Source organism: Sander lucioperca, chromosome 1 (genome assembly GCF_008315115.2).
Source record: "Sander lucioperca isolate FBNREF2018 chromosome 1, SLUC_FBN_1.2, whole genome shotgun sequence".
In the NCBI taxonomy this organism is placed as follows: Eukaryota; Metazoa; Chordata; class Actinopteri; order Perciformes; family Percidae; genus Sander; species Sander lucioperca.
The window spans coordinates 7,608,744-7,636,677 of record NC_050173.1 but is presented as its reverse complement, the minus strand read 5'-3'; the positions used below and the strand labels follow the sequence as shown (position 1 = coordinate 7,636,677).

At 41.8% G+C, this 27,934-nt stretch overlaps 1 protein-coding gene across 1 annotated transcript; it reads right to left on the bottom strand.

The window, feature by feature from the left end:
* Positions 1–414: 414 nt before the first annotated feature.
* Positions 415–23,832, bottom strand: golga2 (golgin A2). Its single transcript, XM_036006226.1, is given in 31 exon segments — positions 415–1,897; positions 2,026–3,950; positions 4,133–4,325; positions 4,575–4,681; positions 4,805–4,966; positions 5,186–5,414; positions 5,671–5,762; positions 6,179–6,278; positions 6,475–6,699; positions 6,995–7,108; positions 8,056–8,274; positions 8,500–8,642; positions 9,270–9,357; positions 9,496–9,603; positions 10,099–10,188; positions 10,459–10,600; positions 11,022–11,080; positions 11,266–11,372; positions 11,481–11,574; positions 12,472–12,534; positions 12,639–12,677; positions 13,185–13,265; positions 14,104–14,163; positions 14,901–14,964; positions 15,427–15,473; positions 15,755–15,923; positions 21,587–21,636; positions 23,363–23,404; positions 23,407–23,461; positions 23,463–23,491; positions 23,674–23,832. Coding segments are annotated over 30 exon segments (3,399 nt in total). The 3' UTR covers positions 415–1,897; positions 2,026–3,681.
* Between the last annotated feature and the right edge of the window lie 4,102 nt (positions 23,833–27,934).

Sequence of the window (27,934 nt, the reverse complement as noted above, 5' to 3'; positions counted from 1 at the left end):
TGTTTTTAGTTTAAGTTTAAAATGATATGTCAAGATCCAGTTTGAGTTGCGTAGGTAAGGAATTCCACATTGATCCCCTGAACAGAAAAAGCTGTTTAGTAATATATGAGATTGTTTAAAAATGGCATAGCCAAAATGGGTTTCTCAGAGCATTTAATAATGATTGTTTATCGTTTGGTATGTAATTGTGCTTTTGTCACAGTAGGAAAAGCACAGGTGTTAATAATCACATAAACGATGGCTGAACTCTATTTAGCTGCTTTGTTACTGTGCATGTAACACGATGGCGCCCTTGTTAATGTTATTAGCAACACTTGTGCTTTTCCTACTCTGACAAGTCAAACTGCCTGCTGTTTCTTTACTGCCAACATTATCGAAAGTATCAAAATAATTAAGAAATCGAGACACAATGTGTTCAAGTTGCTCAATCAGTTTTATTCAGGAGAAAGGGAGAAAATATTACTCAAGGAAAAAAACTATTCAGAAAGCTTCTGTCAGAAGCAGCCCTCGAACAAATCAGTTCTCTGAATGATCCTTCATTTCCACCCGTCGCTTCTATTTTACATTAAAACTGATTAGTTGAGATACTAACTTATTCCAAATAAATAGAACATTTTCGCTTTTTTAGTCAATCTTTGTATTAAATCATCACAGCCAGTCAGTAACCGCCAAGGCCTTGACTCGGAGCTCACTTTCAGACACACAGTCCACACTGCCAGTAAACATGGCAGAGCAGCTTTCCCCCACACACCAGGCATAATGAATATACAATATGTTACACAGTTACAGTATATACACCACCTCATTTACAGTAAAGACAATAAATGGTTCCTTGCTATTTGTTTCAATCACACAAAACATATTTAACAGTGAATTAGAGTGTGGGAAGTAATTGTATCCATATCGTCTTATTTGTTATTTTACAAGCCCCGAAACAACAATAAAAGGATTTTATTGTATATTTACCTCTTCGTCTGACAAAAGAAACAAAATTAACGAAAAATAAAATAAAATCATATTTTGTGGCATGTTTCAAAGGAAACCAAAAAGTGACATAATGCTAAGAAGCGAGGAATTTTTAAAATCAAGAATGATTAGGTAAATGTATTCAAAAACCACCAGTTCCTAACAAAGTGCTGTGGTTTAGGGTGAACACAGCGCTGTTTACTTTGCCTGTAAAAAACACCAAGTATATATGGCCCCTACATATTACATTTTGCTTAAAATACCAAAATTTGCACTAATGCTTTCTGTCCTGTTGCAGTTAGTGATACATATCAAGTGTGCAATAATAACTTACAAATGTGTGCTACCTTAAAGTAAACACAACAGAGAGGATCTTAAAATTCAATGACATCCAAATGAGAAGGTTAAAATACCTCCAAAAGTAGTCTGTGGGATTTTTGTATGACTCGCAGTGAGACCCTCATGTCTTTGCATATTAAAATCATGGAAAGACTCTTAAAAACCAAAGGCCTCTGCCATAATTTCATCTGAATGGGAAAAATAGCTGCGAGAGCATAGCTATGGTTTTTAGTTGCAAAAGGAAAGAGCTCATTGTTGATCAATTAATCCATCCTCCAATCTACATTTGTGAATATGAGCATCTCTCCCTTAAGGCTAGACACCTGCCACGTCTTAAGTTTAAGAAAAAGTAAACAAGGAATTTGGTAGGATCTCAATGTTGGGATCCTACCTTATTTCTTGTTTCCAATGCCCATAGGAGTGTTGCCAATACAAGTTACTAAATTAATATGAACATAAATGTGTGAAGTTCTGGAAAGAGTTGTTCATTTTCTCAAATTCTGATTGGTCCACACTTTTGGGAATAACATCACGACCTTTTGAACTGAGCAATCTCATTAATGCCACCTTCTATTCTTATTTAGAATTCATCCTGCGAGTGCAACACTGGGCGCACACACACACACACACACACACACACACACACACACACACACACACACACACACACACACACACACACACACACACACACACACACACACACACACACACACACACACACACACACCTTCAATTAATTTGCTTCAACTGGAACCCTCAGCTTAAAGAGTGCGGCTTCATAGGATTCCCTTTTTCCTCAACAGGAATTATTAAGCAAGTTTAGTTAGAAACGTCACTGTCCAACCAGCCACAGAGGACAGAGCTGAATGAGAAGCTTTGTACAGTTTTAGTGCAATCATTCTTATATAATCTGATAGAACTCTACAAAAAATACAACAGATGCAACTTCGGCTGAAGAGGAAACACACACGCATCACGTACACTCACACAGTCCAGTTGTAAAGGATGTGCATTGATTCATCTTTGATATGTGGAACTACAAGCAAATGTAACAGAAAAGAATAGGCTCTACTCAATAGTGTCAGTTTGTTTAGAAACTTAAAGACCCCATGAAATTGAAGTTAGGACTCAGTTATGGATGAGCAGCTTTGATGATGGAGAAAAAAAGTGTGTAGACATTTGTGATGAGGCCATGAATTATGAGTGCAGATAAAGAGATTTCAACACCATTTTTCCTGTAACTTTCTCTAGCTATCGCACCTTAGTATCTATCATGCTAATGACAAAGAAAAAGTAGAACTTGAAAAAACAATAATGTGGAAAGCAGCCTGAAGCACAGCACCCCAAGCTCTATTATTTATCTGAATTACACTCTAAAAAAATAATGCCTTAATCTCTTTGACTAAAATGTGTTTGTTTTTTTCATGGGGTCTTTAAATTGCATCTATCCCTTCAATGACTTTAGAAACCACCTTCTCATAACAATGGGGAATTCTCTCAGTCTAACAGGAAGTTTGACATCACAATACAAATGTTTCACATATTAACATATCGCAACATTTAACAAGACTTATTTTCAGCGTTTGGAGGACAAAGACAAAAAGGTTGTTTTAGGAACAGTACCAAACTGCGACACCTGCCTCCATCTTTCTGAACCTCATCATGCAACTAGAGAGCTCGACTTTGAAATCATAACAGAGCCTACAGTTCAAAAGCTATTATGTGCACTCAGTGTCTTTCTTTGACTTTAACTTACATCTCTCTCTACATCTCTTCTCCTCATGCACCCTTTCACCATCATCAATTCTCCTCACATTACGCAAACATACGGGTAAATATTCGCATTACATTCAAACGTGATGCTCATTTTTGGCATTTGTACAGTGAATTGTGTATAACTAAGATTAAGTTGCACACAAGGCTAATCATTTTCGACAGCTCTTTAAGTACTGTATCAGCAAGGGGACAGAATATAAAGCCCCTTTATTGCACTTATGTGTAAAATGGGAGATGAGAGGGGGGGGGGGGGGGGGGGGGGGATGAAAAATGGTGGTATGGAGAATAATCAGATTGCGTTAAGGAATACTGGTTATCTCTCTGGGAAGAGCATCATAGACAAAAACCAAACTGAAAATACGCTCTATTTAACCATGCACACATTACTGCCAACACACAGAGAGAGGGCATTTTTATGTAAGTGGGTCAAAGACGCTCACATATCAGTGACAAGTGTTTGTGGATATGACCAACAAGCTACGAACATGGTATACTGTGGTGTTTAATATGCCCTAGACTTTAACACATCCAATTTACACACACACACACACACACACACACACACACACACACACACACACACACCTCTCACACCTCTCACACCACCAGGATTTTGACTTCATCCTGTTCGTCAGGCTGGTAGAAGAAGGGGATGCAAGGGTTCTCCCCGAGGAAGGGGGGTGATCTTGGTGCCCCCTGTGGGTTCTGGATGTCATGGAGCAGCTGCATGATCTGCTGGGCTGTGCCGTCCTCTTTGGGCCCCGGGGCCTTGGAGTCTGTCTGGACTGACCCGCTCGACAGCATCTGGGACGATGGGGCTTCCAGGGTTGTAGTGGGTTCTGACAGAGGAATGACTTCCATTGCTTCTGCAGCAGAGAGAGAGGACGAGCAGCAGGATGACGATACATTAAATAAATAAATATATATATATATATATATATATATATATACTCTGAACACATAGACCAGTGTCTAATTGTCTTTGCATTAATTTATGATGTAGCAGGGACAGCTAAAGTGCACATAGAGTATTGCGTATTGTGCCTACCTGCTCCGCTGACAGCATTAAGCTTTGTGTGTGTATGTGCTTGGTGCTCTGGGTGAGTGTGATCCTCCCCAACAGGAAGCAGGTCGGGGTTCACTGTGCCTGCGCTGGCTAAGGTTCCGGTGTAGCGGCTGTACCAGTCATTCCTCTCAGCCACCAGCCTCATCACCAGATCCTGCAGCTCTGCCAGCTTCGCCTGATGGACAATAGAGAAACAATGGCTGAAATGAGGGTTATTTTTATTAAAGATTATTTTTTTGGCCACTTTTTAGGCCTTTATTTTTATAGGACAGCTGAAGACATGCAGCAAAGGGCTGCAGGTCAGGGTCGAACCCGCGGCCACTGTGTCGAGGAAAAAAAAAACTTGAGCGCACACTCTACCAGGTGAGCTACCCATGCGCCCACTGATGGTTATTTTTTAAAACAAAAGGTTGCTATACAGTACTTTCATCTCCTCCTTGTCCTGGGCCAGCATGCTGATGTAGTGCTCCTTCTCCTGGTGTTTCTGCTTCATGATGGCCCGCTGACTCTGGTACAGGGCTATGTACTCCCCTGGAAAGAAATTAGTATGGGGATGAAGAGGTTTTCTATCTTTCTGACAACTATTAGATACAACATTAAACCAAAACTAATTGGTTAACAAAGTGTTACAACAAACATATCATACTGTCTCACCTATAGTGTCAGTCTCTCCAGACAGCTGAATGCAGCGGTGCTCCAGCTCCTCCACCCTCTCCTTCAGGTCAGCTTTCTCTCTCATGAGAGACGTGAAACGCTGCTGAAGCTTCTCCATGGCAGCTTGCAGGGCCTGATGAACTTCCACCGGCACTCCTCCTTCTAAGAAGAGGTTAGTAAAGTAGCTTGTTTAGATAATGCACCTAATGATACTTTTTTTAATCTATATAATCAGAAATCAGAAATCATTACAGAATATAATCAGGATTAGCTATATTAATAAGAATTTTGTCACATGCATGCATTCATTGCCCTATTCTAGAGAGATGTAATTTTGGCCTTTTTATTGAAACAACAAAAAAAACATCTAGTTTTCCTTACCTGAATGCTCGTGACTGTGTTCACAGTGACTATGTTGGCCCTGAGTGTGATCGTGCTCGTGATGATGGTCGTGGACAGATTCGTGGCTGTGGTGTTGGTGCTCCAGGCTGAAGGCCACAGCGGCCTGGTGCCGCGCTGCCATGTGAAGCCGGTGCTCCTCCTCAAGTTGCCTTCTAGCCTCGTCCCTCTCCAGCTCCAGCTGAGCCAAAGCTCCACGGATAAAGTCCTCCTGCCAGGGGGACAGAAAGTGAAGGTGAGGATGGCGGGAGGGAGCGGATGAATAGGGTCAAATGAGGCTAATCCCAAACTTTGGTCTAAAACGTGGTTATAAATTAATCTCATATTATTAAGGTTTCAAAAAATAATAATTCAAACCGGCATAGCACTGGATGTATCATGTAAGTGTCAACTTCAAACTGGATTTAGGCCTTTATAATGTGTACTTAAAGGAAAAAGACATAAGTAGTAGTAGTAGTAGTCCTCACCATCTCCTTCTGGCTCTCAAAGTCTTCTGGGATAACTATGGGGGAGGACTTCTCTGGGCTCTCTTGCAGGGACTGGCTCTCCACTCCATCGCCTAAGTAACATATTCAAAATATTAATACATTTTAAAAGATATTTTCCCCCCATGTTTTTAAAGTCAGTGGTCTTAAGACTACAACACTCATTCCCCATACGTGGAGCAAGATTACTGCTCTCTTACTTTCCTTGCCTGTAGGTGGCACAGGTTAGGTCTGAAACTGGGGGTGCTGCAGCTCTGCTATTAGAAAGTGTCCGCTGCTTTGCATCAATGACACTGTGTCCTTGTTTCTTGTGAAGAACTACAGTTTTCAGTTTCTATTCCATTTCTTTTAAATTAAACAGTGTGAAACAAGAGAACCACTTTGCTGTTGAACATGTGGGACACAACCACATGAATGCCTGTGAAGGGAACTTGAGTAAGACAAAAGGGTAAAAAAAAAGTACCAACATACTAGTAATAGACAACCTTACCTTGGTCTCTGGATGACGTGGCAAGAGCTGAGCTGTTGAGCAGCTCCTTCACCTCAGCCTTCAGCTGCTCGTTGTCTTTGACCAACAGCTCCATATGCTCCTGCAGAGGGAGACAGAGAGTCAGTCAAAACAAACAGACTCCAGTCCCTTTTCAAAGCAGTCTCAACCTATTCTATTAGATGAGGAAGAACATGAGTGCATTAGGTTTACTGCACTCCATTAAATATCACAACAGACTATTTTAAAGTTTTTCATACATCGTCAATGGTCACGTGAACAAGGCCTTACATACACACCTGCGCTTGCTTGAGCTGATTGTGACTGATCTCCAGTTGCACACGGCCCTGGCTTTCATCGTGCTGCAGCCGGTCCATGAGCTGGATCTGCTGCAGATACTGGTGGTGGATCTGTTCCCTCTCTGAGACCAGAGCCTGGTAGCCAGCACAGTACTGCTGCAGGTGGGCCACTACCTGGTCCCTCTGCTCCATCAGACCCTGAGTGTCATTACTTTTCAGTTCCAGCTGGAGCAGAGGGAATGAAGAAGAAAATGAATACCAAGAGGAAGTAGAAAACGAATGCGCTGTCAAAAAAACTGTTCAATATCTTTTTATTAAGTTAGTGCACTAGTATGTGTATGGCACCTACTTAACCTACTGAACCTATTGAAATAATAACTAAATCATCTAAGATTCCGCAAGATATAGTGTAGGCATAGTTTAGACAAAAAAGGTGCAAAAACCACAAATGCCACAACAAGAAAATCTATCAGCAGACTTTCAATTGGGGTCATGGAGAGTGTTCTGTGTATGACCATACCTGCTCCTTGACGTTGTGCAGTTGTTCTTGCAGTTCACCCATTCTGCGAGCCAGCTCCTTTTTCACATGTTGCTCTGACTGGATGGCAGTGGTCAGCTCCATGTTCTCATTAGTCTGTACAAATGAAGGAGTAACAGGAATTTTGGCTTAAAGACAGCAGTCTCCCTCCCTCTGAGCGAATCCATGTACTTTCAGAATTTGTGAATACTTAGTACAATAACCAAATAACAAAGACATGAAAGATATATTCAGACACAAAATGCATTTAAAAACAACATTCTGTAACTATTTTACCTTAAAATAAATTTATTTTGATGCTACACTAACTTGTAATAGGGAGAATGGTGCCTCTGTCATTCCTACTCTGCACCCCGATCGTACTACGTTACTTTGACGAGCGGGTACAATCTCGCAGGAAAAGTGTGTAACGCTTTACGGCACTACCACTGATTTAGGTGAAACTGGATCATATTTTATGGAGAAAATGTTTTCTGCTTTTCCCTCTGACGTCCTCTGTCTGCTCTGCCTCGACTCTGTGATTAAAGGAGTTACCTGATGGACATAAAGCTTTTGTTGTTGCTAAAGTAAGGCTAACCACTAACTGCTGCTAACTGTAGCTGCCGCCAGCTAGATAGCTCAGTTAGCCCTGCCAGGACTGGGAGCTCGGAGCCTTGGGGGAGTGTTGATGTTTACACAGCTTACCCAGGAGCTTTTGGCTGTGTTAGCAAAGTTGTTGACTCGCTAGTTTTTGATCATAAGTAATTTAATCATAACAAATGCACTTGTACAGCTGTCCATATTTACGACAGCGGTGTTTAAGTGAATTACAATCTGAAACTGTAGGGGTGCTAAATCGGAAACAATGCCAATCCTACACAATGTTGCTTTAAGGCAAGAAGGCCAGCAAGATGCAAGAAGAAGAAAAGACGTATGGATACGATCCCTACAAAATTAAAGCAAGTTAGGACAGAGACAAAAGAAATATTGAGTATATAAATAACAGCACTTCCAAAATGTGTCATTAAAAAAGGACAGATGGACAGCTCGACTTTCAGCCTCACCAGTTTGACAAAACCATTCTGTAACTCAGCCAGCTGGTCCTTCAGTGCACGGTTCTGGGTGAGAGCACGGCTAATAGTGGCCTTGTCCGACTGAACATCCTCCAACATGCGCCGGCGGTCCCCTTCCTCCTGGACTTGGCTCTCCAACTGGCGCTCCATCTCCCCGAGACGGGTCTCCTGCTCTGAACACAGGCGGCTCAGCTGCTCGTTATCTCTCAGCTAGGGGAAATATTACAGAGGCTGATTATAGAAACCTCAAACCTAAGACCACTTATAATCTTTAAAACATTATGTAAAGAACAACTCAACTGGCGTAACTTTTAAATGTGATAGACAAATGACCATTATAATACTCTGCCTCACATCAAATTCCATTATAATTTAAGACATTAACTAAGCATTAAATAACGCGGCTGCTCAAGCATGTGTAAATGTAATGCGTACCTGTGCCTGGTACTGTGCGGTAAGAGCCTCTTTTTCCTGATGTAGAGTGTTGAGGGCCTCCTGAAGCGCCACCTCACTCTCTGATGGCCCTGAGGACTGAGGCTCTGCATTATCCCGGGCCTCTCTCTCCTGGGACAACAACGCTGGAAAAGGAGACAAAAAAGGATGACGGTTATCAGGTTTAATCATTTTGCTACAGAGAAATACACCAGATTGTGGTAGCCGTGTCACCAGCGTGTACTCAGTATTTAGAATGCTACAGTTCATATATTATAAAGCTTTTAAGGTTATGCTGAAATAAATATTATCATAAACCAAAACATATAATGTGTTGAGTTTTTAAACTGTCAACTATGTGAATACTTGACTATAAATGTAAAATCGCGCATCAACATTAATTTTACTTTGAAGGAAAAAAAGACTGAAGCACACGGATTGATTTGCAGCCTTTAAAAGACAAATGTTCGGTTTAAAATTTCAACCCTAGTTAACAATAGTGTCAAACATCAGTCTGTATGCACTATTATGGCTCCACATCTGTTCGCTCCAGTCTTCTTTCCCTCTGAAGTTTGCTCTCCATTTTCCTAGAAGCAGGTGTACATTATTGGAAGACAAGGGAAGCCCCTAATAAGGGGATTCTGTAAATCCTACTACAGTCAGGCAATCGGACAGCTTATTTACCAAAGGTAAAAAATGCAGCACAAGGAAGGAGCTACAGAAAAGCCAGGAAAAGGAAGAAGCCCTAGATAAGGGTAGTGTGAAGCTCTTACCTGCAGCATTTTGAAGCTCTGTGATGCTGGCTTCCAGTTCTTGGACTCGACTGATGTTTCTGTCCCTCTCCTCTGCAACCAAAGACACCTGCACAGACACAGAAATTGACACAGATCAATTAGTCATTTGTTTAATAAAACAACAACAACAAAGAACATACAGATTTCTTTATTTTCAAAGCTATAGTCAGCCATGTCTATGCTGATGTTACTGTATGTAGTGTACCTGTGTTAGCAGCTGTTCCGTTTTGTCCTTCCATAGACGGCCCTCCTCCTGGATCTGCTCTGCATAGCAGTCCCTCTCTGTCTGCAGCTGGGCAATCGACTCCATCAGCTACAAAATCAAACATAAGGGGGAAAACGATGTTAACAAAGCAAGACTTTCTGATCATAAGAGATAAACAGGCAGGATTTTAGGCCTACGTTTCATAGTAGTCTTGGTTGGTTCTTTTTTTAAAATCATAAAATGATTTAATTTGCAACTTTTATGTATCGAAATATGAAAAGGGTGAGGAAAAGTAGAAAAGGTAGATGACATCTCAAGGGTCATTTGACGCGAACAGGAAAGTTACAATGACTGTGGCTGAAGGTGTATGTTTCTAGAAAAGGAATGGTTGTAGGGATTCTAGCGGATAGTTAACCTATGTAGATTTGCTTTAATTGTTCACACAAGAACAAAATAACCGCTAACAAAATAACTGCTGAAGAGACACACGCTTTAGAATAAATATAAAAACACAGTGCACCAAATCAAAACTTTTTAAAAGAATATCCACACAGAAAGGCACTAGTAAAACACACATGCAGATAACTGTCCTTGAACACAGACCTGGTGATTGTGTGCCTCCAGCTGCTGCTTCTCTCCGAGCAGTAACTGGACCTGCTGGTTGGCACTCGTGGGATCTGACTGACTGGAGCACTGGAAAACAAAAATGACCAATGTTGGAGTGAAAAGCAGGTAAACCATGAAAAAAAAAAAAAAAAAAAAAAAAAATCTACTGCAACATCTAACTGCATTGTCGGCAAACAAACATTCCAGGATCTAGATTGAAACTAATCCCAAACATTGGCTTTTTGTCATATACTGGCTATAGAGTTGATCCACCACCTTCAATTATTGTTAAGAGGAAGATCAGTATATATGTGTACTGTATGTACTGTAAAATGTTGTGCCTGTGTCTTAATGCACCTGTTGCAACATGAGGTCAGCTATCTCGAGTCTCTTGCGAAGATCTTCCACCTCCAGCCTCATTGCTCCATTCTCCTGTGTACTCAGCTTTAACTGCTCTGACAGCTCTGAGCTCTGCTGCTTCGACTCCTCACTCAAATTGCTGCAAACACACACATATGCAGAGATTGTTCATCTAACCTACGAGATTCTAATATGACTCCGGACACTAGCTCATGCCATCTGTTGCGTTGCATACAATTTGATGTACACTAAATACCATTAATAATGTCAAAGCGATCCTTAGTAAATGGAAATGTTATGAATTATTACATTATTATTACATGTCATTTAGCTGACGCTTTTATCCAAAATGACTTACAATTGCTATATATATATGTCAGAGGTTGCACGCCTCTGGAGCAACTAGGGGTTAAGTGTCTTGCTCAGGGACACATTGGTTGATGTATTGCAGTGGGAATCGAACCCTGGTCTCCCACACCAAAGGCATGTGTCATATCCACTGCGCCATCACCACCCAGTGAAATACATCTCCTTGTGTATGCTAGGGTAAAATGACTTACTTTAGTCTAAACACCTCTAGCCTAAGGCTGTCTCTCTCCTTTTCAAACTCTTTGTTGTGCTGGGGACAAAAAGGAAAACATTTATTAAAAATAACACACATGACACAGACAACTGAAATGTAGAATGTGTGGCTGCCTATCTGTTTTACAAGTATGCAACTCAATGTGAATTAAGTATGTTTGCCATATGTTATATATTACTCCTATTACACTTTTCTCAGTGAATTACTGCAGTGTTTGTTACCTTTTCAAACTGTTTCTGCTGTGTTGAGACAGAGGAGAGAGTTCTCTCCAGCTCTGACACTCTCTGCTTTGTTGCCTGTAGACGGTTATTCAACTCCTCTGCCTCAGCTACACACACAGACACAAAGAGAGACACACAAACAAACTGTTAACTAAGGTCTTGCCAAGATGAAAATGTTTCATTCAAGTGCATATACGGCTGATTATAAAACACACCTGTTTTCTGCCGTGCAGCATGTTGTGTGTATTGTAGTGCTGTTTGTAGCTCTGACTTCTCCGATACCAGTATACCAATGGTCTGGATGTGAACCTTGGGAGAAGACAGACAAACAAAGAACACAGCTTTTGGTGAGACTAGATAATGTTAACTGCTTTTACATTAAGTCCCTCATTAAATCACAACATAAACTAAACTATCTACAGAGGAATTACACTCAGTGCTTTAGCCTTGCTACGCAGGGCCAGAGTGAGTAAGTAAGTCAAGTTTATTTGTATAGCAGTTATCACAGGCAGAGTCACAAAGGGCTTCACAGGCCAAATAAATATATACATTATAACAAATCGATAATCATAAAAAGCACAATAAATCCCAGTAAATAATAGTGAAACAAAAAAGCATTAAATACATAGGAATACAATCAATAATGTGGTTAAACGAACGCCTGACTAAAAAGATGCGTCTTTAGCTGCTTTTTAAAGATGTCAGCAGAGGTAGCCACTCTTAAAACATGAGGCAACGCATTCTCAACAGTCTAGGAGCAACTGTTTCAAAAGCTCTATCACCTTTTGTTTTCAGCTAAGCACGAGGAACAGCCAGCAAGCACTGATCAGAGGACCTCAAAGATCTGCTGACAACATAAGGGTGCAGCATATCACTAATATAGGCTGGTGCCCGACCGCTGATGGCTCTGTATGTAGTTACAAGAATCTTGAACTGGATCCTGAATTTAACATGCAGCCAGTGTAAAGAGGCCAGGATACAACCAGGGAGTGTTGGAATGGGAAAGGTGTGTTCTCAGATCACATTTCTATCAATTTCGTATTAGGGCGATACCATGGACTCTGACATTATACACCGATACATTACATGGCAGTACAATGAGGATTTTTTACGAGTTTTTCTTTTTCTGCTATAACACAGTTTCAGAAATTCTAAAAACACACCATCAGACAAATTCAATGTATGCATTTGGGTATGACAACTTACCTGCAATTGCTCCCGCATGGCTCCCTGCTCTTTTGAAAATCTCTGTTCGAATTCTTTTCGCTCCTGAAGGAAGAAAATACCAAAGTTCATGAATGACCAGGAAGGAAGTGAAAATTTAGAACAGTTAATTAAGACAGGAATTACAACAGAGAGAAAAAACTGTTTACCTTTTGTAGCTGATCGGAGAGCCCCTGAGATTGCTGTGCCTGCCAGACCAACAGGATATACATTTTAAGTTTGGAAAAGATTAACATTTCTTTCATCAGCCCAGCAGCAATTCTAACCCTATAAAACAACCAAACTTCTGGCACAAAAGCCCTCATCTGCATGCCAGACAGGACAGGGAAAGCACAAACCTTTTCTGTTATCTATGTTATGCTAAACTTTTAGGCTTATTTGAAGCTTTGAGTGTATTGCTATTAGTGTGCTACACTTAGGCATCAACCATCAGGTTATGACAGCTCTGACCCAAGTGTGCACCCAAATTGCTCCTTATGCAGTTTTTACACTTCGCAGAAATGTATTTTAGTCAACCAAAGTGAAAGATAAATAAATAACATGAAAACCATGCTTGACTTCTTCCAGTGTGATGTTACGCAAGATGACATGCAGAATGCATACAGTACATGCACAGATGTGGTACACACACACACACACACACACACACACACACACACACACACACACACACACGCGCACACACAGCTTCTTACCAGCTGGTCTAGCTTGGTATTTAGCTGAGAGTTTGTTAGGTTGCTGGACTCCAGGGCGGCTGCCAGCTCCTGGTTCCGACCCTATCACATGCACACATGCATCCGGGAAGGGAGAAAAAGGGGAGGGATATAGTGCAGTGGCAAAAGTCAAACAAAGAGGAAAAACATTCATATAATAATGTGAATTATTAACATGGAGGCAAACAATAGCACCTTTACAAGTGGTGCAAAAAGGTGTTAAGGAATGAGACGTGAATCAAATAATTATAATAATATTTAAAATATACCATAAAATATATGATGATTGTTAAACTGTCACTGGAATCTTTTTATTAATTCTCAGAAGTTTTGTTTCTTTGTGATATTTTTCTTTTTCGGCAGATGATATCATTCATCATCTATCATTCATCAATCCAGCTAGACATACATTCATTCCTTTTTCAAATTTTAGCAATAACTTCACTTGCAATGTAGCCCTAAGATGTGATGTACGTTGCGTTGTTAATTAAATTACACAAAGTAAGAAAAGCCAAACTTATACAAGGAGTCACAGTGAGTTTTTAGTAAATTACACTGCCAGTGCTAAAAACATAAGGCTTACCATTTTAGACAGCTAGCAAGTAAATTATCCAATATAACAAATAAAAAGATGCTACCAGTGAAAACTTATTCTGGGCACAGTATGTGTTGATACTTGTGTTTCACCTTATATATTCAGGCATTGTGTGAAAATGTGATTTCATACTTAAAAGAATTATTAGGTTATGGTTTTACTGTCAATTTACAGCAGAGAAATACGCCTCATATTACGTGGCTGCCACTTTACTGTAAATCGCATGGTATTAACATTGTGACCTGACCATGACTGACTTCTAACTTGGGTTTTCAGTTCACAGAAGATATTAGATTTCTATCTTACCTCCATATCTCTTTCACCAACTAAAGGTGGACTGTCCCCATTCACATAAGCAGCAGATGACTGAAATGACACAGACAAGCACATTAATGCACTTCCAACACAGAAAATGAATCATGTGTCAAGTTTATAGACAGACCCTATGGGCAGCCTCACATCCTGGAAAGTAAATGTTCCAAATTACATTTTAAAATAAAATCTACAACACTATTTCTGTAGAAATTCATGAGAAGAATTATGAATGTGCGTGAATGAAAAATTACCCATCTCTATTAAAGCTCAAAAGCACTGGATGCATTGCAGATGGGCAATCTCTTTAGTCAGCTGTGGTAACATCTGCATTTCACCACCATGTGGGGCAACAATACCGTAACATATTTTCTTGAGTTTAATATAAAAACAGTGTGCTTATAATTACGTATGACCCACTACTAGATCGGCTTGTCTATACTCTTTTATGAATCCTTTTAGTCAACAGATAAACAGTCACTGTTAACTGTGTCTTAGAAACCTCAGAAAAAGCACACTATGTGATTGGCTGATGATTGTGCAAAACTAAACCAAGTTCGGAGGAAATACATCAAGCTGGTGCTGCACTAGTTGATACTGTCAGTGTGCTTGAGGCCATTTGGAACAACTGGCAAATCTGAAAAGGCTTCCAATGCATTTCCTGTCAAGAATAGATGCAATACAAGCTAGCTGAAAGTACACATCAGTTGTGGTGTTTTATTGTTAAAAGCCTAACACTGTATGACAAAGAAGTGTGTGTGAAAGAGAGAGAGAGACAGGATGACATGTACCTCAGAGACCAGGCCGTTCAGTTGCTGTGAGAGCTGTCGCAGGCTCTCTGTGGAAGAGAGTGGTCTGCAGGATAACAGACATAAATAATCAATCACACACTTCAACCATGTACTATGCATTAGTAATAAATGGCTAGAGTAGTGGGATATATTGGAGCCACAGTAGTATTGCTTACTATACCCAATTTACAACAAATGGTATTACATTAAAGTAGTCTCACATGCGCAGCATAAAAATGAAATGTGTAGACGATAGAATGACTTCACAGAACAAGCTGTTCCCAGAGGTTGTTTCCTGCCCTTGCAATAAATCAATATCTCCAAATTCTAAATATATAGCGTTTAACTGAAAAATAGCATGTCTGCGCCATGTGCAAATTCTGCAGAAGCCTTTTCTGTCATGATGACAATCCTTATACCCAGTCCATACCCATTCATATGCCAACTCTGTTCTGTGTATGTATGGTGTGTGTTGCAATAACAAGATACAAGGGTGTCATGGGCAGTGAGGAATCAGGTAACCCACCTATCTTCTTCTGTTAAACTCTCATTGCCATTGGTATCGGGATAGTCCTGCAGAAAGAGAGTAAGATCGAAAGAGTGAGAGTTAGACAGACAAACAGGGAGAGAAGAAACAGAAAAATACAGTAATGCACATCACAACCAAACTAAGCAGGAGTTTCTGTTGTTTTCACCACACACATATCAGTAAAAATGCTGCAAATGGCAATAGATATATAGCATATGATCTTAAATGTGAAGGACATACGGGAGTAAGAATGACAAGACAAGATATGACTTAAGTTACGCAGAAAGACAAAGAGAGAGAAAGTCACAGAAAAAGAGAGACACACCTGCAGGTCAGTGTTGTGACCGACAGACTCAGAGTTAGTAGCAGTGTTAGCGCTAGCGGTGTTAGACACAGGGGAGCCGTGACCGAGCTCTCCCTTTAGGTCCTCCAGCAGCTGGGGAACTGAAGACCCGATGGCCCCCACGTCAGCAAAGGTCTGAGGTGACACATACACAAAAAATGCACACACTGGTTTAATGCCAAGAAAAGGAGCTTTTATGCTGAAAAAACACTTTGTTTTTATGTGCAAAGAAAATACTTGATTCCTGTACTGACCCTGTTAAGGTTATAATTTAGTTGAGTCAATTATGTAATTGATATGTCCAGATGAATGCATGATAGTCCAAAGTCTAAGAGGACATACTAATGTAAAAAGAATCTAATTTTGTTGGTTTCTATTTTTTTCACCGCAGCTACCCATCGCACTTTCTGAAAAGTTAGCAGAATGAAAGCACTGAAAGAACTCATACTATATAAATGCCAACATTAAATGAAACTAGAAAATGCATTTCCTGCGGAAAATGCGTGGGAATGCTGAATAGCTGAATTGCTAAAGCTAAACTAGTTGAATAGCTTAAATCAGTAAGAAGAAGGTGAAGTAGTGAGAATAGTTGAAAAAGTGGAAATTGGTAGAATGAGTATGAATTTCATTAAAAAGTTGAATAACACCACTAATGTATAAAGTAATTTACATGTTATATAATATTTTATCTGAAATTATGAATCAGTATGGAAAACTTACAAATGCTGTGAGAAACATTGATGAAAATACAGAAATATGGAACAAATTGTTTGTTCTAAACTGCTGAAAAACTTGTAAGTTGGAAGTTGATCTGCACATAAGTTAAGAGCTAAAATACATTTTAGAAAAGCTGGAAGCTAAACCGTAATACTGTCAAAAGTGGATGTTTCAATGAATTGACTAAGAAGACTTATTATCAGCCATATCCATTACATAGAACAAACAAGCAGAAAGAGAGAGAGAGAGGAAAAAGAGAGGAAAGATAAAAGAAGAGGAAAAAAGAGAAAAAGAAGTAACTTTCAATTACTATATATGTCAGTGGTAACACATCTTGAGGTGAGTATGGGTAAAGTGTTCACCTCAGGGAAACATTGATTGATGTACCTCAGTGGGATTTGAAGGATTTGAAGCATGCTCTCATTGACTTAAATGTTTTTAAAAAAGGTGTTAAAAAGCTTAATATTTTAAAAAGTATAAATAGTAGAAAAAAAGTTGAAGTCCCATGATTAGCTGAAAGAGCTGAACATTTTAAAAGTTGAATGGTTTTAATAGCTGAACGTATGCAAAAGTATAAATAGTAGAAAAAAGTTGAAGAAGTCCCATAATTAGCTGAAAGAGCTGAACATTTTAAAAGTTAAATGGTTTTAATAGCTGAACGTATGCAGAAGTTACAGAGAGCCAAAAAATGTACCGAATGAGATATAAGAACTAGACAGACAGAGAGAGAACGAGGAATAGACAGAGAGAGAGAGAGAGAGAGAGAGAGAGAGAGAGAGAGAGAGAGGAATAGACAGACAGAGAGAGAGAGAATAATAGATAGACAGAGAGAAAGAGATAGAGATAGAGAGAGAATAGACAGACAGAGAGAGAGAGAATAATAGACAGACGAGAGAGAGAAAAGGAATAGACAGACAGATAGAGAGCAAGAGAGGAATAGACAGACAGACAGACAGACAGACAGACGAGAGAGAGAGAGGAATAGACACACAGAGAGAGCGAGAGAGGAATAGACAGACACAGAGAGAGAGATAGGAATAGACAGACAGAGAGAGAGAGATATAGAGATAGAGAAAGAGAGAGGAATAGACAGACAGAGAGAGAGAGAATATAGACAGACAGAGAGAGAGAGAGAGAGAGGAAGAACAGACAGAGAGAGAGAGAGAGAGGAATAGACCAGAGAGAGAGAAGCGAGAGAGAGGAGAGGAATAGACAGAGAGAGATAGAGAGAGAGAAATAGACAGACACAGAGAGGAGAGAGAATAGACAGACATAGAGAGAGAGAGATAGAGAGAATCGAGTAGAGAGAGAGAAAGATAGAGAATATACAGACAGAGAGAGAGAGATAGATAGAGAGAGAGAGAGATAGATAGATATAGAATAGAGAGCGAATGAGGACTAGACAGACATAGGAGAGAGGAGAATAACAGACAGACAGAGAGCAGAAATACGAGAGAAGATAGAGAGAGAGAAGTAGAGAGAGAGAGAGAGAGAATGAACATACGACAGAAGAGGAATAGACAGACAGAGAGAGATAATAGACAACATAGAAAAGAGAGAGGAATAGCAGACAGAGAGAGAGCGAGAGAGAGCGATAGAGTACTAGACAGACGACAGAGATAAGAGAGAGAGAGAGAGAGATAAGATGAATAGACACACACAGAGAGATGAGAGAGAGGATAGACAGACACAGAGAGAGGAGAGAGAGAGAGAGAGATAAATAGACAGACAGCGAATATAGAGAGACAGAGAGAGAGAGAGTAGAGAGAGAGAGAGGAAGTAATAGACAGACAGAGAGAGATTAGACATGACAGAGAGAGGATAGACAGACAGAGAAGAGAGATAGAGAGATAGACAGAACAGATATAAACAAACAACAGACAAGAGATAGACGAGACAGTGAGTGAACTGAGACAGAGACAGAGCGACAGAGAGAGAGAGCAGAGACAGACAAAGACAGACGACAGACAGAGAGAAACAACAGACAGACAGACAGAGAGACGAGAGAGACAGAGACAGAGAGAACAGAGACGATCGAGACGACCGACAAGACGGAGAAAGAGACGAGAGACAGACCTACAGAGAGAGACGAGACAGACAGAGATGACAGAGAGAGACCGAGACATGACAGAGAGACAGAGAGACATAGACAGACAGAGAGAGACGACAGCACAACAAGAGACAGAGAGAGACATGAGACAGACAGCAGACGAGAGACGAAACACACACATACAGACCAGAGACAGAGAGAGACAGAGACAGAGAAACAGAACAGACAGACGGACAGAGACAGTAGCACAGAGACAGAGAGACAGAGATAGTCAGACAGAAGTGGAACACTAAAGCTGTAGACTAATGTTCATATTACTGCCTGTAGTATTCAAGTCACTGTCTGTGAAAGGTTGTCATGGTAACGTATGACCAGTGAAAGCCCCCTTTGAAGTCTGTGATGAGATCTCTTTGATCTTTAATCAGTTAACGACCGTGGTCACCTGCTGAAACTGTCAGCTGTGCCCACTGGAGCTATTCAAAGACACAGAGCAAGCTCTCAAATAAAGCGCATACTGCTACAACGATAAGGGCTATCGGTGAATGATGTAATCGTGATCACCACAAGACCTTTGTGAACGTATGATATAAAATTTAGTTGATAAACTTAAAATGTGGCATAGCCGCGTATTTAAACGTTGTTATCATCACATCATCCTAGACTTTCGGGACAATGCAACTAAAGTGTGGAGAGACAAAAACCAAAAACAAGTATTAATGAAGCCTTGATATGAAATGGAGGTGACGAGAACATGATGTAACTCTGTGGCATATTATGTAACCACCCCGCTTCAACTCGAGAGAAAAATATCACCAAACGTTAAGGAGAAGAGCGAGCAACACAAAGAGAAGAGTAATACACCGGGCACACACTATAGCATTGCTGAAACCTAGACAAATATCCTCACACACTATATTTGGACAGGTAGACTACCATCACATTGACGTGTCCGCCAATAATATTTGGGCGGGAGAAGCGGTATCATGCAGATCTAGTATACGAGGTGTATTCGTAAGCTGAACAACAATAGGGGAAAACGCGACCTACATAGACATCTACCACAAAAAAGCACATGAGGGAAATCATAGGACCAAAGCCCACACTCTATCAAAACTCAGAAGAACAAGACAAGCCTAAATGAAACACAAATAACATCTCAAAAGCATTCTGTCACACAAACACATTCAACGAAACCGCTGACTGAGGCGAGACCTATAATGATAGTGGTGCATTTAAGGGGGTGGGGGTGCGTCGGTAAGGTAAAGGATACAGGAGCTGAAAGGTAGGAGCGAAGAGAAGAGGGAAGATTTGAAGCATGCTCAGATGTGACTTCAAGGGTAAAAAAAGTATAAAAGAGAATTATTGGAAAAAGTTAGAGAAAAAAGGGGAGCCAATCTTAGAGGGGATGAATTTTAAAGTGGAAGGGTTTTAATAGCTGCTAGCGAGACAAGAGCAAAAAACGTAGATAAGATAGAGATTACAATGGCCGACAAACACAAGAGGGGAGCTGCTGAACAGCATTTCCCACAGGCTGCAATAACCTTCCCTGTTACAAATACTCTGAAGCAAATGCAAGCAACCTCGACTTTGATCGCGCTAATACAAATTCAGTTTTAAGAGGAAGCAGGCAGGGAAAAACACCCAATGCGATATCACAGCCATCCACAACAACTGAAACGTATGCATCCAACCCTGTTCATTGCCCTTCCCCACTGAAACTTCTACAATAGCTTGCGCTCGAAAGATCCCAACACTGAGGAAATACGATAGAGATACACACACAACTGGATACACATCAAAGATCGGAGGCAAACACAAACTAGAACGCTGCACAACTGATAAAATTAAACTACTACCAGAAACCTTAGATCGCACTACATCTAATGCACATTGTGGTCGGTATGCAAAATCAGACGGCACACTCTCTCGCCAGAGCCGATTCTTGAGCGTATTATATCCGGGTAAAAGATAGTGCAAAGTGGACTAAGGGGGAAAAAATCATGAATAAAGAAAATAAGCCAGATTCGGGGAAAAGGGTCGGGTAGAGAGCGACCAGAAGCAGAAGACAGCGAGAGGAGAAAGGGGAAAAAATGAATGGTAAGACGATGGAGGACTACTCACAGTGCTGTGCTAAGTGGTTTTCAGATCTGTCAAACGCGAAAGAAAAACAGTGAAAATGAAGAGATGTGAGGTAGGACAAATGAAGTAACGCCCAGAGCAGCCAGTAAAGAGGGGGGTAAAAAGGGCGGGGGTGTAATAAGGAGAACTGAGACTAGTATGCCGCATCCAGGGTTGGCTAGTTCCTGCATTTTTAATGGTCTTTTTTCTTTTTTTTTAACACCTGAGAATCTAAACCATATCAATATTACACTGCCTCATAGTGGTCAGGGCGCAAACGAGTGGATTGGGCATATCCCGGACGACATTTCCCAAAATGCTCAGAATCAGCCTTGCACTATTTGCTCACCTTTCCCCTTTGAGCTACCTCTGCCTAAGTAATAATTATTGCCTCTGCTCCCTTTGGTACATAGCCAGTTGTTTTACTGTCACAACGCTATGGTCTTTCTGGGGGTCAAGGGAGAGCGAAAGCGCGGAACGAGTCTTAGGGTAAGAAGCGAAAGAGCAAAGAATGTAGGAAGCTATTAGCACATAAGAACCATTATTGGCAAGCAGCAGTTAGTCCAACAAGGCCTTTCCTCGGCGCGACCCGGAGCCACACCTGGGATCGTCATTGTTGGTCCCAGGCGCGACAACCAAGGCACATCAGGACTGGGCGAGAACGAGGGCGGGTCTTAGATGCCTCGGCAGCTACACGGCATCATCCAAGTCTTGGGAATATCGGGGGGGTTCTGGAATTTGTACAGTCGATGAGCAAAACACAATCTGATGAGAGCAGACCACACCGATGTGGCAGCGCGAACGAGACGCAAAAGACAGCAGAGTTTGTGATTGAGCCCAGAGTCCATCAGGCTAAAAGCTACTGACCGACCTGGTCTGTGAACTATCCTGGAATTGAGTCAGCCCCGTGTGTTGGTGAAAGCGGTGTGGCTGGAGTCACATGCCCACACTGTTGTCCCAATTGCTTTATAAGAGTATCCTGAAAGAGCGTTTTAATATAGTCAAGACTGGTCACTACTTCGCTGTTAGAGAAGGTGATAGTATTGACACAGAGCAGCAAAAAGAGTGCCGGAGCACTTAATGAGTAGGGTATTTTTAAATGAGCTAAGATTGACAGGTATTTAGAATTCGGGGATATTATAATTCTTAAACATGTCGTAATGCTAATTTGGGTAAGGCATTTAAAAACATCTTGAGTGATTTACTCTGCTTATGTGTATGGAAATTGTATTACTCAGATATAGACATCCTTGTTGTTAGAAGACAGGGCCCCGCACCCCCTCTGGCCCACCGTCTGTACCTTATTACCGGTACCCGCGAGCAGGCATAAACAGCAGCTACTAGTCCAAGGATGGAAACACTTTAAAAAGCGATAGTAGTCATGGTAATCTCAAAAACTGCGTGGGAAATCCAAATTCATATATCTATATTGTGAAACACAATCGGGGGGAGGGCGATACATGGACTCAATCTGTACCCAGGGTAATACACGAGCTGGCGGAGAGAAAAAAAAAGCAAAAAGAAAACGTTTGAGAATACACAAATACATATACGATGGTACAGTGTGAGAAATATATATGATCAAATTGCATACTTAAGAACAAAGGGTTCAGCTTTAGACGAAAGGGTGGGCTGTAGCATGCCATAATGCGAACGTTTACTGTTGTCATCAGATCAGTTTTGAGTACTTGAGCGATTCGCACTGGCAATATTTAACTAAGGCTACCGAAAGCACACCTGTTGTGCACCCGGCGCCTCCGCACGAGCATGACACAGTGGCTTGAGGAATCCGATGCACAACTGCCTCGTCTCGCTGGTCTGCTGTAGCCGTGCGGGGGGCGCGCCGCTGTCACCTGGGCCAAGCGAGAGGCAAACTGCTGGGTGGGGTTGGTTATTGGCAGACTGGTGGAGTCTGTGTTGAATCGCCAGGGAGGAAGTCGGGGACAGGTATAGAAAAAAATCAACGATTGTATAGAAAGGCAGGTCGTGTGAGGAATAGGCACAAGGCGGTGTCAAGGGAGATAAGTGGGAGTGGAGGGCCAAGCAGCCATTACAGATCATATCCCAAGCAATTGGGCAGAGAAACAACAATAAAAAGGCGGTGGCGGTACTGCATGTGGACCTCTTGTTTGGGTATAGACTGGCGGGCAGAGGCGTCCAGCTCTTACCCTAACAGCGTGTTAAAGAGGAGAAGATATGATAGAGAATAAGAAATAGGAGGGGAGAGAGGAGCCCACTAGTTTCGGACCAACAGAACAGGCCCACAGAAGACTGGGCAAGGGCAAGTAAGGGGTTATGGTGACTATTCTGGATCAACGGAAGGACAGTGTGGCATAAGAGGGCGGTCGGACCTCGGACCAGCGCCGAGGATGGCCCTCACCTCCTCTCTCTGTGTGGCTGTGAAGAATCTCAAACTCCGTTACCTGCAGACCAGGGTTTTTAAGCCGAAAAGCAGAAGCGGGGCGGGACGGCTGAAAAGACAATGTTGAGTGGTAAGAAATGGGGGTCTGGCAATACGACACCTGCTTGTGGTGGACAATTGGCGGTTTTGCTATGGACTAGGTACACTGCTGATACACTGGTAAGAGCAAATTACGTTTACCCTGTACCTCTATTGTAAATAGCTCACTTTACTGTATTATGTAACAGTTAACTTCAGTTAATATTTTTATATGGCAAATAATGGAAGACCAGCTGGGACTGACTTCATTGTCTGGAGAGTTTCTGTCGTGTGAAGGTGGGCAGGGAGTCGTGTTTGCTCAGTCCCTTTCACCTTCCTCTTCTTCTTGGCCCCTCTTCCGCCCACCTCCTCCTCCACACTTTTCTCCTCCACACTAGCAGGTAGCGCTTCTGCTGAAACTCTCAGCTGATCAGCACGGAATAAGGAAACGGATATAGGTGTAGAATTTTGAGGCAGGCAATTTTAATCTTAACAACAAAACAACAACCTTTTATTTCCTTAATGTCGCATACACAGACATGTTGAAAATTTTTGGTTGCTGGGGTCGTGTCCAACCCTCCTAGAAAGGGGTGTTAGGGGCATGTGGCAGCTATCATCAGTGTGTGGTCGCTGGGGGAGCAACTGTTTCAGGGTGGCTTGCTGCAGGGAACTTTGACATGTGGCCAGAGGAGCCCTGGGGTTGATCTGCCACCTTGTGGTTTGTGGGGCAACCATTTTACTATGGGGCCACAAGCCACCAATTTTTCAACTGGGCCAGAAAGAAAAATTACACTCTGCGTTTGCCCCCAACTTTCAACCATCTAGAGACATTTTGCCGCATAACTCAGCATTCCTATACCCTGGAAGGTCTTTCTCAGCTAACTTGAATTAGGATTGAATAATCAGGATTACTGCTCCCATCTATCTAAAAGATCGGTTTTCAGACGGTAAGTTACACTGAAATGCATATCCATTTCCTCACAAGTTATTGCTGTCCCTCTGATTGCTTGTTCACAACTTGCTGTTCAAACAAAAGGAGTAGTTAATAACTTGCGGCAAGCTATGTTCATCTATGTGTAGTTTACCCAAGCGAGGTAAAAACCCTTTTCCCTGGCTTGCGGGTTTTTATGCATGATGTCTAGTGACAGCTTGCGAGGGGGACCAGGGGGGAATCATATGGGAACTACATGTAAATTGGCTGCCAATTCTAAGGATACTGGGGTTGAATCCGCGAAATGCTAAGTGTTATAACCATGGACCACTCTTCCAGCGAGAATTGTATGCATCAATGGTCTGACGTTCCTTTCCTGAGCTAACATTTCACAGCTGATAGTGCCATCTTTCTGACTAGCTAACACCCTTCCAAAGCACACCAGCAGACAGTGAAGAGGGGTGTCGCTGTCCAAAACAGTCCCCGTCATTCTATCCCTCTAATTGTGCACAATGCTAGCTCTGGCGTTTGTTTTGAAAAATGCTGTTTTTGAGCGATTTCCCTTAACTAATTGAGCAAAATTCTCATCTGCAGACAAGACCGAAAGCTGCCGAGCTGTAGGCACACACTTAGCAAAACTATTCATTAGTTAGCAGATTGCTAACGTAACCCTAAGATTCGGCTAATATCCTAACCACATCTTAAGCAGATATCTAAGAAAGAGCCACTAGTTAACTCACTGCTGACTAAACGCCGTAGGATGCTATAAACCTGTCTCTGACGATATACCTAATATAGTCTACATAGATCGGGAAAGATTAATGCTATCAGTAGAGGCGAGAAGCACCGATCTCATCCCATGCGCATATGAAGCATCAGAGGACCTGAGAGAGAGACGAGCAGCGACAAGCGCAGAGGTCGGACGACGTGTAATGACAACGGCACCCACGTGCGTCTCGTAAGGAAATGTACATAACAAACGACTCGAGAACACCATCTGAGCACATGCGCACTAGATGTAAGTCACGCAGAGCCTAGACGATAACCGAGCAAAGTCATGCACCACCCACGGACTCCCCATGTGATCTTTAGCTGAGGTACAGTTGTGAAATAATTTACCTATATGGCTAGCCGGACAGCGATTTTATTGCCTGCTCTGGTCTGGTCGCATCGCTGCCTAGCTGCTAGTCACACGGACCAATCGAACCACGGCATCATCAGCTCTTAATGTCTGGTGTATCACATCACTAACGCGCGTAGTCTGCGGGCACTGCAGGGGACTGAGCGCAACCGAGCTAAGGCACCGCTCTGGCTATGGCATCAACGCGCGTCTCCGGTGATTTGTCTGCGTCTGTCGTTTTGAAGGAGATGAGAGGTGGTGCAGTTAGTGACATCCTTATATTGTAAGGTGTATACCTACCTGCCATCAGTCTGTCCTTCTATATACTCGGTACGAAGAGCTTCTGGCTTGTACCACCTTCCACGTTCCATTAGGCCTATGTTCCTTACTCTGCTCCCCTTAGCCCAATATTGTCAGACTTTTAGACCTGACTGTAGCTGTGAGGTGCGTAAAGAGTGATGCAGTAAACATACCAGTCTTACTATGTGTAATGACAACAAAGGCTGTAGTTTTTGCATTTAATAAAGAAAATACTATAATTCCAGTTATAAAAAAGTAGTCTTTTATCTATGTCCGAAGCCGATGGTTGGATAAGCTACAGTAGATTTCATATCTCGTGATATCAACAAGTACACTAGACTAGAACTGTATGGATTGTCCTCACAACACCCAAGATAACTGTCGCTCTACAGCTGGACACTCTCTCACATACATGTCTACAGTAGGCCAGTCAAAAACTCACGTTCTTTCCACTCTTCATGAGTCTTTCAGCTTTTAAAAGGATGAGTCTTTGCAGCAGGAAAGGCTATTTGGTGCTCACAGTCGCCTCTGAGGACGCTCATTATACTTTCGTCCAGTCATTACACCAACAGCACATGAGTCTACGTAACTATGCGAGGAACTATGAAGAGAGACATGGGTAAAAGGACTCACGGACCAGGACACATCAACAGCCTAAGTAGCCTCAAGAGTAAGCAGCCCCTCTAAGACACGATTACAACACACAAAAATCTCAGGTTACACACAAATATTATTTATCATGATCTTCCGTAGTAGATGTTCTATATGCTATATGTCGCGTCTGCCCATATATTCATGTCGTGTATTAATGAAAAATATGTGTGGTGTGTAATCAGGTTACAGAAAGACAACCCCATTGTTTTAACAGATATCCTTTTTTAGTTTTTTTCCTAACAAACAAAACAATTCTACTATTTCAGGAATGTCGAGTGTAGTTGTATCTTGAGTCAGTACCGAATAAGAAGATCACTGCGATACGATCAATCCAACTGATTCTTCTACAAATTCTTGAACTAGCTGATTTGGGTTTGAAACAGAAGATGAATTAATCTCACCCATGGCAGTCTGGTATACTGTTTTTACTCTGTGTTTCTCATATTTAACGCGCTGACATGCCAGTACTTACTGCTATGACATAGGCTGCTGCTACATCACAGAGGGCTGTGTTTTGGTTGAAAATACACAGAGCCATGGTAGAACATTATAATGACACCATCCACATGATATCTATAGTTACAAGTACGTCTTTCCTAAATATTATCCATATTGACAGTCATACTGTGGCCTGGGTAAGCACTACATTTGAAAGGGATGAGATAGACTGAAGTGTGTCTTTAGCACTAGTTACCTATGATTGACACTATTTAGATAGTGGCTGTGGATGTCGGCCGTCAACCTGCTAAACCTAGTGATGAGATATGTACGCTCTGTGATGACCACTATGTGATCACTGCAGAGACTAAGGCTGGATCGTGCCCACTTAGTGCATGCTGCTGCCTTGTCAATGGTGGATGTCTAACATTCACGTGATGAAGCAGTCCGCCAGACCATCCCAGGTTCATCCTGATGTAACAACGTGTGACTCTTGCATACACATGTTTTGCACATTTCACAATCATACTGAGTCATCATTACTACTCATACCAACACCGTATCCACACACAGTCCCACATCTTGAACCAGACAGCACCCTGAGAATAGATTAATGATCAGTCTATACATGCGGAACGACAGCAGCACTACCTCCAATGGTAAAAATGTGACAATACACCCTCCTTAGTCTTAGAGTGCGTGTCATGCTCAACATGTGTTTACCAGAAATGCACTTGATCAGACAGCCAATAAGCATCGGCATAGTAAGCAAAAGTCGTGACTGAATCGCCTCGACCCACTGTCTGCGAAATCAGCCCGCGGACAGCGTGCTGGACGAAAGCCAATCAGCGCGTTCCACACGAGCAGGCTGCTCAGCCAATCGCGGGCCTCCACGACGGAGGAAGAAGTGACGCTTATATATGGAGAGAACCACCGTTCATTCAACATCATTAACACGAAGCAAGAATAGCCGACTGAAAAGCGAGAGCACACGCTTGCTGTAATGGTCAGTTCCAGCTTCGAGGCAGACGCAGGCCGATTACGTATTGACAATACTACGTTTGCGATTCAGGTAAGTCATGTATAACATTGTTGTACATATAGATAATGCGACAAACGCTGCATATTATGTAGAGTTTCTACAACGTGGACCTCATGTTGGTTCGATATGATGAAGCACAGCTAATCTAAACGTTTAACGATGTGATATAATTTTACCATAACTTCTTAAATCGATGGCAGAGATCATTTTGGATTGTTTATGCAAACAGACGTAGCTACTTAAGCGCTCGTTTGGCAAAGTACTTTCCCTCGCATGTCGTTAGCTAGAACGTTACCCGGCTGATGGAAAAATTATCAGTCATTGTTAACATTCGGAAGAGGCATGGTGCTCT